Genomic DNA, 18,838 nt, shown 5'->3' on the forward strand with positions numbered 1-18,838 from the left:
GAAATGGCTGGCATTTGGCCTAACCCTACCTATCGTGGCCTAACATTGACAGTGTAATAAGTGCGTTGATCCGAGTGGTCAAGATTAAAAATGTTTTCAGTCCATGGACGTGAGTATAATATCACTAAACAATCACCTTTAGATCTGGCTTGGATTCTAACTCCAAAGGCATGCATCTAAGATCCACCTCAAGCTAATTGATCCTGGCATATCTTTTAATAATCCACTCATGACAGATTAATCAATGTTAACAAATTTCATATTTAGTAATTCCCCTTAATTGTATTCATTTTAGTCTCTAAACTTTTAGCAAATATAGTTACGTATGCGAGTCACATTTTTTCGCAAATAACAATCAACATAAACTAATTATTAATATTTTTCTTTATTTTATATGTAGAGATATCAAGTTCAAATTATCTCTCCCCCAAACCAGAAAACACAATTCGCTTTAGTAAAAGTTTGGGTTAAATCAAAATTTGAAAAAAAGTTGGAGCTCTTCAATTAGAAGTTGGCCAGACTGGGTTAACCCACCCAACCCCACTATAATAATAATTTGTTAAGTCTATTTTGTAGCCCATAAATCTTAACCCACCTTAATGTCATGCCTCCAAAGCCCAGCCCATAAGTCCTCATGAGATAGATAATACATTTCTTATTGATGATTAATGTCACAGTTTTTAATTAGTTAAAACTCAAAGAAAAAATATTTCCCAAACCTAAAGTCATCATAGTTACTTTTGCCTAGACCTAAAAAATAATGACAACATTTTATATTTCAGTGATTGATTGATTGATAAAAAATATAAAGAGTAAGTTAATTTGGATACGATAAATTAACATGTTGAGTTTAAGTTGAACACGAAAATGAAATGACACAAACACTATAAGATATAAGACATTACTTAGGTCAACTTTGGCTTCATTTGTAACAAAAAAGAAAAAGAAAATTCAGGGAATATAAATTATATCCATATTGAAACTATTTTTTTCTTCATGATTTATCGAAATGGAGTATTTCTTCAAGAGAGGGGGCTTAATAGGGGTCCCTCCAATTTTGTTATTGTACGACGTTTTAGAACTTGCATGAATCTATATATATAAAACAAAAAACAGAAAATAATGAAACATTCAAAATATCAGACAATATCCTTAATTAATTCAAACATTAAAAATTAAAAATATTAATTAAATAAGGATAATATAATAAATTTATATTTTTTATATTAAAAAAATTAAAATTAAAAATAAAATGAAATAATAAGTTCTATTTTTATAGAACATAATTACTTATATTATTTTTTTTAATTTTAAAAATAAAATATAAAATAAAAAAGAAAACCTATTGGCATATACTACCGCATATTCCAAGGAGCTAGTATATATTATCAAAGAACAGAGGACGGGAACGTAGGACAATTGGACAGAGAAGTTATATATAAATCCCAAAAGCAGGAGAAACAAAAGCAAGCCAAGAAGAAAAGCAACTGTTCACGAAAACCACTTTTGGCTGCAAAAGACAGATTTCTTCTCTACGTCACCATCATAAATATTCCCTTCTTTCGTTTTCTGCAACTCTGTATATTTGTTTTCCGATGGAGAAGAACAATAAGCCATAAAGCAAATGCCATTTATTCTTCCCCAAAAGAAATGACATTTTCTTCGTCCTCGTCTGTTCCTGCACTTGCTGCAATAACATGTTTGGTTGTGGTGGTGTTGGGTTGCTATTGGCCCGTTGAGGCCCGAATCCCCACCACTTTGGACGGTCCGTTCGAGCCCGTCACTGTTCCATTTGATCAAAGTTTGCGTGGCAACGCCGTCGATTTGCCCGAGTCCGATCACCGAGTTCGCCGCCGAGTTAAAGGCTTCGAGCCTGAGCAGATTTCTGTTTCGCTTTCAGCCAATTACGACTCTGTTTGGATCTCCTGGGTTACAGGTTTTGATTTGTTATGTTTTATTTGTTGATTTTGTACTTGGGTTTACAGCTGTAAGCTTTAAGCTTTATCGTAAATGGAATTTCTTGGCTTTGCAATTGAAAATTTTTTATTTTTGATTTTTGACCAATTGGGTTGTTCATGAATTTTTGTTGCAGGGGAATCGCAAATTGGCTACAACATAAAGCCATTGGACCCCAAAAGTGTGGCAAGTGTTGTTCGTTATGGGAAGCTGAGATATCCACCAACACACGAAGCAACAGGATATTCTCTTGTTTACAATCAGCTCTACCCTTTTGAAGGCCTCCAAAATTACACTTCTGGGATCATCCACCATGTTCGTCTTACAGGTTTCATTTCGATTTTCTTCTTTTGCTTTTAAGTTTTAATGCACATTTACGTAGTTGGGTTCTTTCAACTTTGGCTGAATGAACTTTTAACTGCCTCAAACGTAAGTTGTGATGAAAAATGATTGTACTGCTGATATATCAAACATCTATGACCATGTCGTTTTATGACCTCATCAATATGTGCTTCTTCTAGTAAGTTGGTGATATACTTTCTGATTCTGTGTAGGGTTGAAACCGAATACGTTGTATTTTTATCGATGTGGAGATCCTTCTATACCGGCCATGAGCGAAATCTACCATTTCAGGACCATGCCAGTTTCTGGTCCGTGGAGCTACCCAGAGAGAATAGCAGTTGTGGGGGACCTTGGCCTTACATACAACACAACTACCACAATTAGTCACTTGACTAGTAACGATCCTAATCTTGTTCTATTGATTGGTGATGTTACGTATGCAAACCTATACCTGACAAATGGAACTGGTTCTGACTGCTATTCTTGCTCATTTCCACACTCTCCAATACACGAGACCTATCAGCCTCGATGGGATTACTGGGGAAGGTAAAATATAAGTTTCTTTCTCTCCACTGCATGCAATGACTTCCCTAAAGTATGACTGATGGAACTTGTTTTCTTATATTGCCAACTTGCCATTGCTGGGTAATTTGTGTAGGTTTATGGAGAATTTAATTTCTAAAGTTCCAATAATGGTGATAGAAGGGAACCATGAAATAGAAGAACAGGCTGAAAATAAGACATTTGTGGCTTATAGTTCTCGGTTTGCATTCCCATCTGAAGAAAGTGGATCCTCATCCACATTCTACTACTCCTTTAATGCAGGGGGGATTCATTTTATTATGCTTGGAGCCTACATTGACTTTACAAGATCAGGTAATAAAAGTCTGCATAACTTTTTAGCTCATGCTGTGCCTAAATATCCCCATTTTTGCATTTTCTTTTTTCTTTCCTCCCCTACCCAAACAGTAATTACTTAACATGTTTTTTTCCCCCTTACAGGGAAACAATACAAGTGGTTGGAGCAAGATTTGGCTAATATGGACAGATCCACAACTCCATGGCTGGTAGCTACTTGGCATCCACCCTGGTATAGTACTTATGAGGCCCATTACAGAGAGGCAGAATGTATGAGGTTGGAAATGGAAGAGTTGCTCTACTCTTATGGAGTTGATATAGTGTTCAATGGACATGTAAGTAATGATAACCGATGATTAGGATAGTCTCTGATATTAGGCAATATGTTTCTTTCTAATATTCAGAAACTATATGAAGAAGTGGAAAGGGGCCCTTTGATTGGGGTTTTCTTGTATGCCAGATAGTGATAGAAACAACTGCATTTTAATTTTTTTACTTTTGAGGAAACAAAGTATAATGTGAAATCAATTGATATTGGATTCCAGTGCACCTAAAACATGCAAGAACTTATTTTACATGCTATCAGAAGCAAATAATTGCTGATGACTTACATGACGAAGTGGAACTCCGCCATTTCTTTTTGGTATCTTGAGCGAATGATATTATCTTGAACCTAGTTTCACCACAATAGCATTTGTTTCCCATCCCCATTAAGATTTTCATTGCTTTCTAAGACTGATGAATTCATGTTCCCCAGTTTAACCAAATATCTGTGTGTTTCAAAGTGCACTGAATGTAGCTCTGTGTTTTGAATACAATAATAGGTTCATGCCTATGAGAGGTCAAATCGTGTATATAATTACAACTTAGATCCCTGTGGTCCTGTATATCTCACTGTTGGTGATGGGGGTAATCGGGAGAAGATGGCAGTTAAATATGCTGATGAACCTGGAAATTGCCCAGAGCCATCAACTGCTCCTGATGAATACATAGGTGGCTTTTGTGCAAAAAACTTTACCTCAGGCCCAGCCGCAGGTAAATTTTGTTGGGATCGGCAACCGGATTACAGTGCCTTCAGAGAGAGCAGCTTTGGTCATGGGATCCTTGAGGTACTCTTTTTTTTCTGCCTCTCAGTTTGAGAATTGCCCAAGTACGTTCAATTTGCTATAAATGCTTTGCTTTAATTTCTATGACCCTACATATAATACAACTTGAAAAATTATTGATGGAAATATGAGTATGTGCTTGAAAATTTGAAAGTCAATGTGCATATAAAGACCATTCTCAGTAACCATACAAGATTTCTTCACTCAGTAATAGGTAATCCTAGTGAATGGAATATCCTTGATCCTATCCGTGACTAGAATATCCTTGACCCTATCAGTGACTAGAATAATATACTTGATGGGTTTTGTGTTACAAACATACATCTCAGTTTCACCATCTGAATTATAATCTAACCATGGATTTCAACCTGCATAACTTGCAGGTGAAGAATGAGACCTGGGCTCTATGGACATGGTACCGGAACCAGGACTCCGACAACAAAGTGGGAGATCAAATTTATATAGTGAGGCAACCTGATAAATGCCATGTCCGCCAGGTGTTAAAGAGTTGGATTGTTGACATTTAGTTTGTACTGCTGCCCTGCTGGGAAATTGACTCTGGTTTTCTTGAGTCTTTAAACCAATTGACCATATCTCAGTTAGGAATAGGAAAGGACTTTCTGAGGTTATAGGTGCAAAAAGAATAGGATGGCATTTCCTGGATACATTTATATGTAAAGGAAAAGCAGAAGAAGATGAACTCAACCATTGTATTATGTAAAATCATAAATCTCATTTTATACATCTCAATTGTATTCTGATAAACTTCAGAACAAATATGTGAGATTGATACATATGGTTCTGGTAAAAATGTATGCTAGTAATGATTCAATTCAACCCTCATCTGTGCTTTGACCAAAATTAATGTAGTTGACTATTGGTTAAATTAAACCCCACAATTCTTTTTTTGAGTACAAGCGATAGTCTAAATTACATGGGAGAGAGGTTTCTCTTACACACACAACCAATATGTCATGGGAGTTCGAAGACTTACATTCTGCAAGTCAAGGCCAAGTCAATGCCCCTTCCCAGCGGGCTAAACCTAGTTGGCAAACCCTACAATTCTTTACCTCCTTGCTCTGTTGCAAATGATAGAATATGCTGCTTAGAAAATACGATCACTAAACCAGCAAAATCTTCACTTTCTGTAATATTTGTTTTGGATAGCTTGAAAAATGTGGTAACTCGGGATATGTAATCATGGTTAGGTTAATCCAAATTCCAATTTCTAGCAATTAAGCACCAAATGAGCTCTACCCAAACCCAAGGTTATCATAAATTATGTACAGAAAAGAGCCCAGAAAGAAGGCATTCATTCATTCACTGAAAGTCTGAAACTATTGATACATCAAGTAAAAACTTGAAACCAAATATACAAAAACCAAAAATAAAATAAAATTGTTTCTAATAACTCCAATTAAGAAACAAAGTGGTGGAGTGAAACAGAGAGAAGTTCAAAGTTGTACACCAATTAAAAATGACTTCTTTCGGTTCTTCTTCAGAAAATGTCGAGAATTTCCAAGATGAAATTGTTGCAGAGGGGGCAATTGCCCCTCTGCACCCAGAGCTCTCTGGAGCACATCCTGCAAAACGTGTGACCGCAGGGGATAAATGCCGCACCTTTATGCCTTACCATGCACACGCAGCAATTATACTCTACGTTCCCTACTTCCGCCTGTTCCTCCTCCTCTTCTTCTTCCTCCTCGTACTCTTCTTCATCCTCGTCATCCATGGTGTAACTCGACTCCAGCCCCATCTGCCTGTCCGTCTCCTCCAACAGGTCCATCAACGACATCCTCACCGGCTCCGCTTCCGTCGTCGTACCCGCTGCACCCCCGTCCGCCGACGGCACGTCGTTTTGCGCCGCTCCATGCGTCGCTTCCGCCTCTTCGGCCGACGCCGCTGCGGCTGCGGCCTCAGCGGCCACTTGCGCCGCAACCGCTTCTCTTGCGGACAGCGACCTCTCCTCCTCCAGCGCTGTCGACAACCGTCGCCGGGGCGAGTCGGTCCCGATCTCGTCGGCCGTGAACCGCACGGAACTCCGACGAGAGAACATCGGCGCCCGCGCGTTCTGACCAGAACTGTCCGAGTCGGGCTCGTCGGACGGAATCGACGCGTTCGGGCCGAACCGGGTCGAGCTCCGGCGCGAAATCTGCCGCATTCCCGCGGAATTGCTCTCGTCTATTTGCTGAACCATGTTGAGATTTGTCTCGGGCGTAGCGTATCTCACTGAGCTGCGACGCGATCTCAGGTGAAGGTGAAGATGTTGGTGATTGGAACCGTGAACAGTGTTATTCCGGATAGGGATATCCGACGTGGGGACACGAACGGAGGAGGCCCAAGCAGAGCCGGCGCGTTTCAGGCGGAGGCGGTCTTTAAACGACTTCCAGGCTTTCTTATCCTTCTTGCCAATCAGGGCCCGGTAGGACTTGGGCTCCTCGTCTCGGATTATATCGAGCAAAGTCCGACCCGAGATGGTTGGGGGCAGGGCAGGAGGTGGAGGTGGCTGTTTGGCTGCAGGGGCCAGCAAGACGTCGTCCAGGCTTAAACCAGCTAAGTCTCTCCCGTTCCCACTTGCTGACATCTGATCGAGAAGCGTTAGCCTCCGGCGACCTTCCATGACAGCAAAAACAAATACAGACAAAAGAAAATGATGAATTTCTATTGGAGGATTGTGAGGATTTCAAGGATCGGAATCATCCTTCTGTTTTGCTTGGGTTATGTGATTTTAGATTTCTTGGAAATGTGAAACTGCTACTAAAATGGATCTATCATTCTTTATGACTGCAATTCTTTTATGTTGACATATACCCCTTTACTGAGGGCATTTAAGCAAAAAAAAAAAGATCATTAAAATTTTGTGAAGAAGTTGTTGTTGGTCTGTGTAGTTTTAATGTTTGGCAATTTGATTCTTGTAGTTTGATTATATCACAATTCAATGATACATTGAAATTTTTATTTAAAATATCGTCCAAAATACACTTACATCACGTAAGTGACACATGATTATTTCATCAATAAATTGGGAGGAAATTTGAACAAATCTTTAACTTGGATTAGATATCAAACTACAATGATCAAATCACCAGAATTGAAACCTCATAACACAAAAGTGAAAAGTCCAACAAACTACATAGACAATAAATTGGTAAATCTTGAATACCGTAAACCATCAATCACTTACATAAGATGATTGTGAGATTGATGCAAGATGTAAGTGTATGTCGACTCATACTTATATGCTAGTCGTAAGGACACACACATTCTGCATTAATCCCACAAATTTCCTCTTACACTAAGTTATGTACGCATTCAAGTGGAAAACGTTCGAGTTTACAATTACATTTGAGTTTTGAGAATTTGAGGGAGGAACTAAAAATGGCATGGGATACCTTACGTCCCGTGACCGTTGGTACCGTCAGAAACGATGACCCCGCCAGCTTTCAATTCTTTTATTTTTATCTCTCCTCTGTAAAAAAAGAGGAAGAAAAGTTGATTACCTCAGCTCGAGAGAGAGAGAGAGAGAGAAAGAAAGAAACATTCGAACATGCATATGAATATGATGAGGGAAAGCAGCAAAAGAAAAAAGAACAGTAATTACATTAAAAAATAATAATAAGAAAAGAAGAAAAGATAAGATAAGAGAGAGAGAGAGAACATGGCACGCACCAAAAGGCAAAAAAGCTAGCAGATGGATCGGAAAATTGGCAATGGTGGTGGGTCTGTTTGTTTGTGTTTTTGTTTGTTTCTTTTAAGCCCAGTTAGTTGAATGGTTGGTGGTCGATGGATCTCTGTGTGTTCTTTTTGTTTGGTTTTTGTATTTTCCGGTTTTAGCTCTCAAATTGTAGGAGGAAAATAAGAGGATAGTTTTTTTTTTTTTTTTTTTTTTTCTTTTGGCGGTGTTTTGGCAGCGGAACGAGTCTTATGGGAAGCAATAGGGTCCCCTTGCTTCCCCCTTAATTGCGGGAACATATTGTGATAAACTTCAATTGCATGCATATTTACATCGTATTTACATCGTGCAATGTAATAGTTTGATAGTAAAAAAGAAAGAACAAGGTGACGTTTTTTGTGTGGAAGATTTAAGATATTTTTATGGATTAGGTTTTGCTTTTGCTTTTTATGATTGGTTAAAATCGATGAAATGGCCTTTGGATGTCTAATGTAAAATTTGCATAAACACTAACTTTTTTTCATTTGGGTTGGAACAAAAACAGAGACAAAGGGGGAAAAAGAGAACAGAAAAGTCAAAAGAGAGATTAGGACTTGAGCATGGCATGTGTTGGAAGACAAAGTATGGAACATTAACTAAGGAGTAAGGACAACATAGACTAGCCTTTCGCTTTTGTTCATTTGTGATAAGTGATGAGGGTGGGATGCTTTGTTAAAGTAGAATATAAATTGCAGACACCCTAAATTAACATTTTTTATTCATTATAAAAACCAAACCAAATGGAATTTTTCTCTCATGACAATGACGTGGATTTATAAGTCGGGTCACGATTTTGGCGTTTCAAAATTACCTTTAAATTACGTTATACATATTATGTTCGTCTTGCAAAAGAGCGTAAAAAGTGAAACTTGGACCGTCATTGATCTTCTCTTGTTTTTAAACAAAAAATAATTAATGCTACTAATCTAATACGGTTGTTTAGAAGGTTTTTGGTGGGAATTTGTTTCGAAGGTGAGAGTGGTTGAGGTTGCAATATTGTTATGAATTAAGAGATAATGACTACCAAGTTACAAACAAAGCAGAATTATTAGTTCCACCCGCCCATCAGCTCATGAACACAAATAAGATCTAAACAGAATTAAAAGAAGACTTGCAGCCATCTTAATCTAAAATCTAGACCATACGATGCAAATATACATTTTAAATATAGGTAGGTTGATATTTAATTTCTCTCTATCTGCAATTCATGACTTCACAGGTGTGACCAGTGACCACTACTACTTTAAATACTCTGTCACTATAAAAAAATGAAAATTAAAGACATGGCCTACCAACATCATTTTCCTTCTTGAAAGGAGGACTAATAAAAGAAAAAAGAGAGAGAGAAGATGATAGTGTTGATGAGAGAGGGAGAAGCAGCCGGAGTGGGAAGAAAGGGAACCACTGAAGTAAGTCGGGAGAAGAAAGCCCAGGGCGGCAAGAGGGAAGGGGTGATGGTGGGAGAAGCCAACATATCTTTTATAGTTCATGTTATTAAAGCACATTTTATAATGGAATGTAAATGTTATTATTTATATATTTTAAATAAAAATAAATGGGAGAGGGAAGAACGAACATACAATCTCAAGTGCAAGAATGAATGTTATTGGATTGAAGTAAGATGAAATTGAACATGCAACTTCGCATTCAAAGACGAATGCTCACAATCACTTCAACTATAAGCCCTTGCGCTCGTAAAAATATCTTAAAACATAAATGTACCAATCTTACTTTCGGGTTCATGTAGAATTTCTCAAATGAAATAAAATGTAAGTTCAAATTGAGCTCCAACGGCAGCTGGCTTACATGAAAGTTGATCTGGGCCTGGCAATCTGGGCCTGCCCTTGCCAGGCCCATAATAATGCAGCCCAATTAAAAATGACCAAGAAAAAGAAATGCCAGATAAGCACTCAACTAAAAAATTTAATTTATTGTGGAAATTAGAAAAACCGCGGCTTCTCGAGACTTCCGTAGATTGTTTGGTTCGCGACAGCCTGTCCTTTTATGTCATCAGCTCTCCTCGGACGCGACGTCAAAACAAGGCTTCTTCAGTCTCTCGCTCTCTTTGAGCTCAGAGCATAGATCAGGTATTTTCAAAATTTCCATTTCTTTGATCTTTCTCATCTCGAAATCTCTGGTTTTGATTTGACGAAATCACTTATTGATCGTTGCTTGATTAGACTGTGTGAAGTTGCAGGGATTTATTGTGTTTGTGATCTTGTTTGGCTGTTTCAGCTTCACTCGCACAATTCAATAATGTCCCATATCCTTGCAATTCGGATCTGTTTCTTCCCTCTATTAATTTTTCAAAGTCTTAACTATTTTGCCTTGTTTGGTTGCCGAGAAACGCGATGAAAATTACCAAAGATTAGATCTTTTGCTCTCGATCTCTGATTTTTGTTGTTGAAGCCCGTTTTCTCGGCAACCAAACGAGTTATTGTGAAAATTAGATCAGGGTTTGAGAGGGGAAGAAGAGAGTGGTTTTGTGTGTGATGCTTGCTTGTGTGTTTGTTTGGCTTAACTGAAGCGAACGCGGAAGCCAGAGAGAGCGAGACCGTGAAAGGGCTCAGGCCAGGTCTGGCGGGAAATCCAAGCAGCCCAAAAACGATGGATTAACCCCCGAACAACGCCGACAAAGGTATGAATTTTCTCTCAATCTCAAGCCTTTCATTTTCAATTCCCTTGTTTCAACTCTGAATTGGGGTGTTTTTCAATTTTTTGCTAAATTTCTCCTTAGGGACGCCAAAGCGCTGCAAGAGAAGGCGGCGAAGAAGGTGGCGCAGGCGGGAGGGGTCAGCGGCGGTAAAAATTGACATGGGTTGAAGATTAGGGTTTAGATGAAATGGGAGTGTGTAATGTAATTGTGTGGTGAGCATTAGATGGGGGATTTTAGGGTTTTGGATTTTTAGTCTGTTTGAGTCTTTGAGAATATTGAGATGAACAATCTAATTGAAAGTGTTTGTCTTGGTTGGCATATTGGCATTGTGCTGTGTATTGTTCGATTCTGAAAGCTTTCAACTTTATGCCTGGTAATCTAGCAATTGAATTTATGTGATATGCAATTTACTAGCAATCTTTCTAGCATCAATCAAGAATCTCAATCTCATTTTCTTACCCAGTTATAACCACACAAATTCATGGTCCCCATACCATATCTAAATGAGATGTCACACCACTTGTCTGCCTACATCTCCACCAAACCAACGTAGATTGCTGTGCAGCTAAACCCCTGAGGATTTCTCCTCATTTCGTGTCATCTCATGTTTGGTACGTGCACTCTTGAAAATGCAATACTTGCGTCATGAGTATGAACTTGCCATGTCGGGTGGAATTTCTTACCCCTTGGCTCTCCTTGGGAATCTTTTTCCCTCACTTGGAAAAACATTTAATACACTTTTTTTGGACTAAATTATCCATATTCTAAATTTTTAAATACCACTTTTTGTTAATAGTTTTAAATAAAAAATAAAAGGGTATTATTGGAAAGTTAAATAATTTTTTTATTCCTAATACTTCACAACCAAACATAAGAATGAGAGAAATGGACATTTTTTGGACCTTATTTCTCAGCGCTCTTCTAAATATGAGAATGAACCTCTTCTATTTCAATGTCGTACGATTAAATATTGGAATTTTATTCACAAGAAATTCGTTTCGCCCATCAAACGGGACCCTTAGAGTTTTAAGGTAAGTATTAGCAAAAATAACACTAAAGCTATGGTGTAATTTGGGCATGTCTACATTCTGAAAGTATTAGTACAAATAACACTATAGAGCTTATATATTGACATGAGACGCACAATTAATATACCATACATCTAACTTGCTGAAGGAAACAGAGAAATGTGAATCTTAGCCAAAATAAATAAAAATAATTAATGACACATTAATAATTGGTGAGGTGAGGTGCTAGATGAAGGAGATATGAAAATTAATATGTGTGTAATTCTCATGATTCTATTAAATTAATCAATAGACGTGTTAACAAGTATTTGATATGGGAACTGACAAACACAAAAACTAGACAAATAGAGAAGAGATTACAAGTGTAACTAAAAGGCAATTTAATAAGCTGAGAAGCATGAAAAGTTGCAGCTTATCAGATAACTATATAAAAAGCTTATCAAGAACAGAAAAGCAAACACACAAGAGGTTCTATCTATTTCGACATACTATTATGTTCCATATCCAACCAGTTTGTAGAACATCTCTGAAACAATTCCTTAATGCTCAGAAACAAGCAGAGCTTCCATGGCCACCTTCTTAAGTCTCTTCGGTAGCTTGGCATCCATACCAGCAACAAATCTGACTCTGCGGGCTTTCAGGTTCCAGCCATGCCCTCTCATTGTAGATATTAGCACATTCAAACTCTGCTAGGTTGTTGACGATGACGGGACGTGCTGATTCCAGTATATATAGCCGAGTTAGCCGCTTGGCTATACTATTTTTAAAAAAAATCATAAAAAGCAGAGTATAGCCGGGCGGCAATACTATTGATGCGACCCAAACAGCCTTTAGGCAGCCACGTGTCAAAATAGGTATCGCCAGGCGGCTATACTAATTTTGTAGCAACATCTAGAGTATAGCCGCACGGCTATTCTATTTTTATAAAAAAAGGGAGGACCCGAATAGCGTTTAGGAGGCCACGTGTCAAAAGATAAAAACCGAGTGTAGCTGAACGGCTATACTATTTTAAAAAAAAGAAAAACCGAGTATAGTCGTTTGGCTGTACTATTTATTTAAAAAAAAGGGACCCGCTCAGCGGTTAGCCGGCTGTGTGTCAAAATAAGTATAGCCGCGCGGCGATACTAGTTTTTGAAACATTAATTCAATTGAGTATAGCCGCCCGGCTATACTATACCACGTATCAAATAGGTACAGCCGCGCGGCGTTACCACGTTTTTTAAAAGAAACATTAATAATACCGAGTATAGCCAACGGAAATACTATTTTTTGAGAAAGATTAATATCAATGACGGGACGTGCCGATTCCAGTGGAGCTTTAAGATTTGTCTATGCTATTCCAAAGCGAGTCAAGGTATTCCTCTCAGCTGCAAGCAATTCTACATATCTCACAAAATAAGGGTCAGTCTGCAAATACAGATCCCTTGCCCGATTCGGCAAGACTGAACATTTCAAATGCAGGCCCTCTGCTGACTTACTCAACCACAATGAGTCATCCAGCCCTCTGTCATAACGTATGTAAACCCACCGGATCCCAGTCAGGTTTCCTCAACTTCAGTTGAATCACTGCCTGCATCTGTAACCAAAATGGTCATGAATCTTCTTATCTCTCTACTACTCTCGTGAGACATTAAATTGGAACGTGACGCATAGAGATCACCTCGCAACATACGAACTTGCAACAAATTTGCTAAAGACATTGTGTCTGAAAGTAAAGAAATCTGACGAACAATGTAATTACCAAAACAATTGATATCTGGGAAATAAAAAGGTGCTTTCTATTCAGTGCAAAAGCCAGTGGTTACCTTGTCCAAGTCGAGAGGTTGTCTGGTAATCACCCTCATTTTTCACTTATTTACCTTGTCTTGAACAAAATTTGCATCCTTTATTTCTTTCACTTTCGCTTATTGTTATCATGGTTATTTCATTTATGCTTTTTCTCTAGTAGTCTATTATTTCTTTTCACCAATATAATTTGAATAACTGATTTTGATATTGCTGTTGGTGGTTATGTAACTTAGTTATAGCGTAAGATAAAGAGAAAAATGACGTCCCTTTATCGACCACGAGTGAGCTAAGTTTTTAATTTTAATTTCTTTTCACGGGCATATGGCAAAATCTTTAATTTAAGTGACATGAAATGGGTGTAGTTTTTTAATTTCACATGCTTATAGTATAATGAAGATGTGTTTGTCTAACAATTTGTGATCCAATGCAAGAACCAACAATGTGTTTCACTGGACGGTAAGTTAGTTTAATATATATATTTTTCATTTGGCATTTTCAAAATTTTCATCAATCGGCATGCATGTGTGACAAGAACTTTTACTCAAGTAACATGAAATTTTAGTGCAGTAAAATTCTAACAGTCCAACATGTTCAAAATATCGTCGTTTGTTCACACCAACGGTCTCATCTCGGTCCGCTATCGCTTGCCCCCACAACGGCGCCTCGTTGGGTGCCGTTTTTCCCTTCTCAACGATATTATAGCGCGCCCTGACTCTCTCTCTCTCTCTCTCCCAATCCGACTGACAGAGAAACACACAAATTCATGGCCTCACTTTCGAGCCCAACCCAACCACCCCCACCACCGTTTAAGCGGCCACCGGTTACCAAACCGGTAACTGTACGGTCCCAAACCACACTCAGTCCCCAACCTCCTCCTCCTTCTTCTTCTTCTACTAATAGTAACTCAAACAAAACACACTCACTAACACTGACACAGAGAAGCCGAAGCAAAATACTAGACATTCAGAAGCTTAAAGATAAGGAGGCCAAGGAGAGAAAAGAGGAGACCAACAAGAAAATAGCTTCCAGGAAAGCAATCTCGGTCATACTGCGAAGAGAAGCTACCAAAGATCTGATCGAGAAGAAGAAAGGTTCCAAGAGGCTGCTTCCTAGGACCGTGCTCGAAGCCATCCATGAGAGAATCACTGCTTTGCGTTGGGAGTCCGCTCTCAAGGTCAGTCCATTTTCGGGTTTTTTTTAGTTCGAATTGGGTTTGGGCGAATTGGGATTTTGGAATTTCTATCTGGGTTTGCACTTGTTCTCCGTTTGGTTGCTTAGATATGCAGAAAGAGAAGGGAGGCCAAGGTTTTAAATACTGGGTTTTGGTGTTTTGTTCAAGCAATTTAGTTGCTGGTTAGCCATTTTATTTATTCAACTTTGGACTCTGTTTGCTTCAGCTCGAATTTTGTTTGGTTGCTGAGAAAATGTAGGAAAGCATAGAAAAGGCTCGATTTTTAGCTTATCAGAAACCTCGGATCATCAGATTGATGTTAGTTCCAGAAGATTATTTTGATTGTTGTCACTAATGATATAGTCATAGAGGTAGATGAATGAACAAATAAATCCCAGAAGCTTATTCTGATGCAACCTTTATAATTATTTGTTTAGCATTTTCTTTTTCAATTTAACATTGTAATTGTTCATAAGCCTAATACATTGTGAGTGTCTCCTCTCATGGCCATCTTATCTTTTATGTTATCAGGTTTTTGAACTACTACATGAGCAGCAGTGGTACCGGCCCAATGCTGCTTTATATGTTAAGCTAATCGTCATGCTTGGAAAATGTAAGCAACCAGAAAAAGCCCACAAGCTGTTTCAAGCTATGATTGACGAAGGCTGTGCTGTCAACCATGAATCTTACACTGCTCTTGTATCTGCCTATGGTAGGAGCGGCCTCTTTGACAAAGCATTTTCCCTCCTTGAGCAGATGAAGAATACTCCTGACTGCCAGCCTGACGTCCATACTTATTCAATCCTCATAAAATCATGCCTGCAGGTTTTTGCATACGACAAAGTGCAGGCTCTGCTTTCGGATATGGAGAGTCAGGGGATAAGACCCAACACCATTACGTATAATACCCTCATCGATGCCTATGGGAAATCTAAAAAGTATTCCCTCATATCCTTCCCTTTCAACATTTTGAATGCTCCATCAATTTCTTGTGAATATCATAATGTAAGGTTGCATCAAATGTTATATTTGTGCAGCATTTGATCACCAGTAAAATCAAAAGAGGGTTAGAGAGAATTTTGAACATACAATTGTTTATATCTTATGCCTTTTAAAGGGTTGGGCAATGATGGAAACATGGGAGTTGTGAACACAACCATTACCATTAACTTCAAACTTCACTTTCATTACTCCTGCTATGTAACTGCCTTTCATCCTTATCGTTTCCCACATTATAATCATTTTGTTTCTGGTTAATGAAATAAAAGAGTAGATCTTCCATTTTTACCTCATAAGTTTCTTTTATATTCTTCTTATAAAAAAAAAGAGTTCCTATGATATTTGTGTCAATCATATGGTCAGCATAATATGTTGTTCAATTTTGAAGAAATTATTCATTCTCAATGTCTTTTTTCCAAAAAGATTTGCAGAGATGGAATCGACACTTGTGGAAATGCTTGGGGAACAGGATTGTGAGCCTGATGTTTGGACCATGAATTCCATACTGAGAGCCTTTGGCAACAGCGGGCAAATAGAAACAATGGAAAAGTGTTTTGAGAAGTTTCAGAGTGCGGGTATCCAAGCCAACATCATGACTTTCAACATTCTTCTAGATTCCTATGGAAAAGCTGGGAATTATGAGAAAATGAGTGCTGTGATGGAATACATGCAGAAATACCATCACTCATGGACGATCGTGACATACAATGTGGTGATAGATGCATTTGGGAGGGCCGGGGATTTAAAACAAATGGAGTATCTGTTTAGGCTAATGCGGTCAGACAGGATGAAGCCAAGCTGTGTCACACTTTGCTCACTCGTAAGGGCATATGGGCTAGCAGGTTTGCCTGAAAAAATTGATGGTGTTTTACGATTTGTGGAGAATTCAGACGTGATGCTTGATATTGTGTTTTTCAATTGTCTGGTTGATGCTTATGGGAGGATGGGATGCTTCGCAGAAATGAAGGGGGTGCTTGAGATAATGGAGCAAAAAGGATGCAGGCCTGACAAGGTTACTTATAGAACTATGATTAAAGCTTATTCAGCCAACAAGATGATTGGCCATGTGAAGGAACTCCGTGAACTTATGGAATCGACAGAAGGAAGTCAGATGACTTGGTTGCACAGAGAAAAGCCTGACTTTCGATGAGGTCTTTTTGCAGGTCATGCATAGCTATACTGTTACTGTAGATATTCCTGATTTGTGTACGTGAATGTTTGGATGATAAATGAAATGTAGTGTGGTATAGCAATGTTGTCACATGACCTGTAGAGTGACCGAGACATAAATTACTGGCTCAAGACAAGACCAGCAATGTTGTCCTGTACTGATTTTTTAAAATTATTTAGTATTAAATCATAAGTATAAATTTTGGCACATGATAACATTCATGATACTGAAGAGAAGAAGAAGAAGAAAGGAAATTTCAGAGAGAATTGTATTTCTTGAATCATATTTGTTGATCAGTTTCTACAGAGAGATTACATTATATACTTGGCCTCAGCTCTGCTTAGCTTCTAAACAACACAGTAACAACTTAACTAACAGCACGTGACACCATAACTAATCTAGTGCTGACCACATATTGTATGTTTATAATCAAGAAAAGAAAATGCATCTTCTTGTTGGCTTGAGTTGGTAGCGTGAAAAGTTGCTATTTGTAAATTGTAATGTAGATTCTTCATTTTTAGGAGCTCTGTGCAAATGAGAGATTGTAATTGAACTAACTAACTAACTAGAATTTTGATACTGTAGCAACGCCTTTAAGCCCATAAAGAATTTTGAAACAAGCAACAGAGATGCACCCATTACAAACAAGAGGCATATTGGCTGAAAACAACAATGGAAGAAAATCTTCCTCAAAATTCATCAATTTAATTTCCTCCAATATTTTCATTCAATATTGAAAATAGTATCAGAATGTAGATTTGGAAAAGTGATGAACTGTGTAATATAGACATGATACATCTTTTCAACCATCTTTATATATGATTTAATTTTAATTTTCAAGTGAGAAACCATTGAAATGTCACAAAATATTCATTTCCAATGTTGCAAAATAATTGTGATCGTCAAACTGATTGTATTTCATAACAAAAGTATGAGAAAATCCTACAAATACTTTTGCACCTCGCAAGTCCCCATTATATCCTCCTATCTCTCTCCCCATGTGACTTGCATGAGGAAAAGATAGAAAGAAAATGAAGACATGCAACGAGAGCATATAACTTAGAGGTGAGCATCGAAATCAAAAAACAGAGTCGAATATTATTGGAAAAACCAGTCAAAATTGGGTTGACTAAAAAAATTAACAAAAAGTCAACAAAAGTAAAAAAAATTCAAACAGGACTGGTTTAACCTGATTTGCATCTTAAAAAACTGGTATACACCAAATCAGACCAGTTTTGCATATATTTTTTGAGAAGGAGAATTCGTTCATAAAACCATAGATGTACAAAAAGCAACATGATATAGTGGCCTCGTTAAAACCTTCCTAGGACAACCTCATGGGACAAATCCCAAGAGAGGAAAGAGTACCACACACGTCATGGACTAACAGGAGAGTCCAATTCAGGTCACTTTGGACCATTACAATAAGAGAATAAGTCAAAACAAAACCTAACACAAAGACCTCCGACGAGAACCGCAACTAGAGACCAACACAGTAGACCCACATGAGAGGATCGTAGAAACCCAAAATAGTAAACCCACAGGAGAGGACCGCAGAACATCCCAATTGTCAAAAGAAGCCTTCTATGAGCAAAATCATAGTCATTCGACACTCATACAAACTGTAAGTCATACCATAGCAGAAACCAGGAGAGAACACGGAGGACGAACACAGAAACAACAGTAAAAAGACCCATGAGAAGTATTCCACTTCAACTCAGAACCAAACAAAGAAAACCTCCTATGACCAAGCATAGTTCTTCGATCGGCGCAGAGTAAGAAAAGCACCACATCCCAACAACTACCACCATCGTAGCTGCTGCCGCCACCGTTAAAACAGAGACAAAACATCAGCCACCAGGTATCACAACTCTCCCTAGGAGAGACACAATCCAACATCACTACTATCGCCGTCGCCGAGACAAAGATAACACCAATCACTTGGAACACTGCAAAAACAACCAAACAAAATAAACAAACAAACAGATATAGATCCAATCCAAACAGATCTAGACTATCTGAGGAGGGGAAGGGGAGGAGAAGAGGTTATA

The 18,838-nt window shown here is 38.2% G+C and overlaps 4 protein-coding genes across 6 annotated transcripts; 3 read left to right on the top strand and 1 right to left on the bottom strand.

The window, feature by feature from the left end:
• Positions 1-1,410: 1,410 nt before the first annotated feature.
• Positions 1,411-5,105, top strand: LOC117637631 (purple acid phosphatase 15). The gene is made up of 7 exons (XM_034372563.1): positions 1,411-1,936; positions 2,093-2,284; positions 2,511-2,844; positions 2,957-3,174; positions 3,301-3,491; positions 3,981-4,265; positions 4,646-5,105. The coding sequence occupies exons 1-7, from the start codon at positions 1,651-1,653 to the stop codon at positions 4,787-4,789; spliced, it is 1,650 nt and encodes a 549-aa protein (XP_034228454.1). The 5' UTR covers positions 1,411-1,650; the 3' UTR covers positions 4,790-5,105.
• A 441-nt stretch (positions 5,106-5,546) lies between these two features.
• On the bottom strand, positions 5,547-8,073 carry LOC117638803. Of its 3 annotated transcripts, XM_034373930.1 has the most exons (3): positions 7,932-8,073; positions 7,655-7,731; positions 5,547-6,875 (listed from the first exon to the last, which is right to left on the bottom strand). In XM_034373930.1, the coding sequence occupies exon 3, from the start codon at positions 6,844-6,846 to the stop codon at positions 5,761-5,763; it is 1,086 nt and encodes a 361-aa protein (XP_034229821.1). In that variant the 5' UTR covers positions 6,847-6,875; positions 7,655-7,731; positions 7,932-8,073; the 3' UTR covers positions 5,547-5,760. The 3 variants fall into 3 exon arrangements, with proteins under 3 accessions (XP_034229821.1, XP_034229818.1, XP_034229819.1); XM_034373927.1 differs by lacking the exons at positions 7,655-7,731; positions 7,932-8,073 and adding an exon at positions 7,447-7,648; XM_034373928.1 differs by lacking the exons at positions 7,655-7,731; positions 7,932-8,073 and having other exon boundaries at positions 5,547-7,181.
• A 1,497-nt stretch (positions 8,074-9,570) lies between these two features.
• LOC117638626 lies at positions 9,571-11,047 on the top strand. Its single transcript, XM_034373722.1, has 5 exons — positions 9,571-9,590; positions 9,919-10,061; positions 10,166-10,237; positions 10,507-10,612; positions 10,712-11,047. The coding sequence occupies exons 1-5, from the start codon at positions 9,571-9,573 to the stop codon at positions 10,785-10,787; spliced, it is 417 nt and encodes a 138-aa protein (XP_034229613.1). The 3' UTR covers positions 10,788-11,047.
• Positions 11,048-14,122: 3,075 nt separating this feature from the next.
• On the top strand, positions 14,123-16,994 carry LOC117636372 (pentatricopeptide repeat-containing protein At5g48730, chloroplastic). Its single transcript, XM_034370842.1, has 3 exons — positions 14,123-14,620; positions 15,149-15,555; positions 16,040-16,994. The coding sequence occupies exons 1-3, from the start codon at positions 14,210-14,212 to the stop codon at positions 16,764-16,766; spliced, it is 1,545 nt and encodes a 514-aa protein (XP_034226733.1). The 5' UTR covers positions 14,123-14,209; the 3' UTR covers positions 16,767-16,994.
• Positions 16,995-18,838: the final 1,844 nt, after the last annotated feature.

This window comes from Prunus dulcis, chromosome 8, assembly GCF_902201215.1.
Source record: "Prunus dulcis chromosome 8, ALMONDv2, whole genome shotgun sequence".
NCBI classification, from domain to species: Eukaryota; Viridiplantae; Streptophyta; class Magnoliopsida; order Rosales; family Rosaceae; genus Prunus; species Prunus dulcis.

Bases quoted from the DNA above. Each gene is read 5' to 3' on its own strand.
- LOC117637631 (XM_034372563.1), top strand. From the start codon at position 1,651: ATGACATTTTCTTCGTCCTCGTCTGTTCCTGCACTTGCTGCAATAACA. The intron at 1,937-2,092 runs GTTTTGATTTGT...TTTTTGTTGCAG, and splicing joins TTGGATCTCCTGGGTTACAG to GGGAATCGCAAATTGGCTAC. The intron at 3,175-3,300 runs GTAATAAAAGTC...TCCCCCTTACAG, and splicing joins CATTGACTTTACAAGATCAG to GGAAACAATACAAGTGGTTG.
- LOC117638803 (XM_034373927.1), bottom strand. From the start codon at position 7,495: ATGAGTCGACATACACTTACATCTTGCATCAATCTCACAATCATCTTA. The intron at 6,876-7,446 runs GTAAGTGATTGA...CTGTCATGGAAG, and splicing joins CAATCTCACAATCATCTTAT to GTCGCCGGAGGCTAACGCTT.
- LOC117638626 (XM_034373722.1), top strand. From the start codon at position 9,571: ATGAATGTTATTGGATTGAA. The intron at 10,062-10,165 runs GTATTTTCAAAA...GACTGTGTGAAG, and splicing joins GAGCTCAGAGCATAGATCAG to TTGCAGGGATTTATTGTGTT. The intron at 10,613-10,711 runs GTATGAATTTTC...ATTTCTCCTTAG, and splicing joins CCCGAACAACGCCGACAAAG to GGACGCCAAAGCGCTGCAAG.
- LOC117636372 (XM_034370842.1), top strand. From the start codon at position 14,210: ATGGCCTCACTTTCGAGCCCAACCCAACCACCCCCACCACCGTTTAAG. The intron at 14,621-15,148 runs GTCAGTCCATTT...TTATGTTATCAG, and splicing joins GTTGGGAGTCCGCTCTCAAG to GTTTTTGAACTACTACATGA. The intron at 15,556-16,039 runs GTATTCCCTCAT...TTTTCCAAAAAG, and splicing joins GCCTATGGGAAATCTAAAAA to ATTTGCAGAGATGGAATCGA.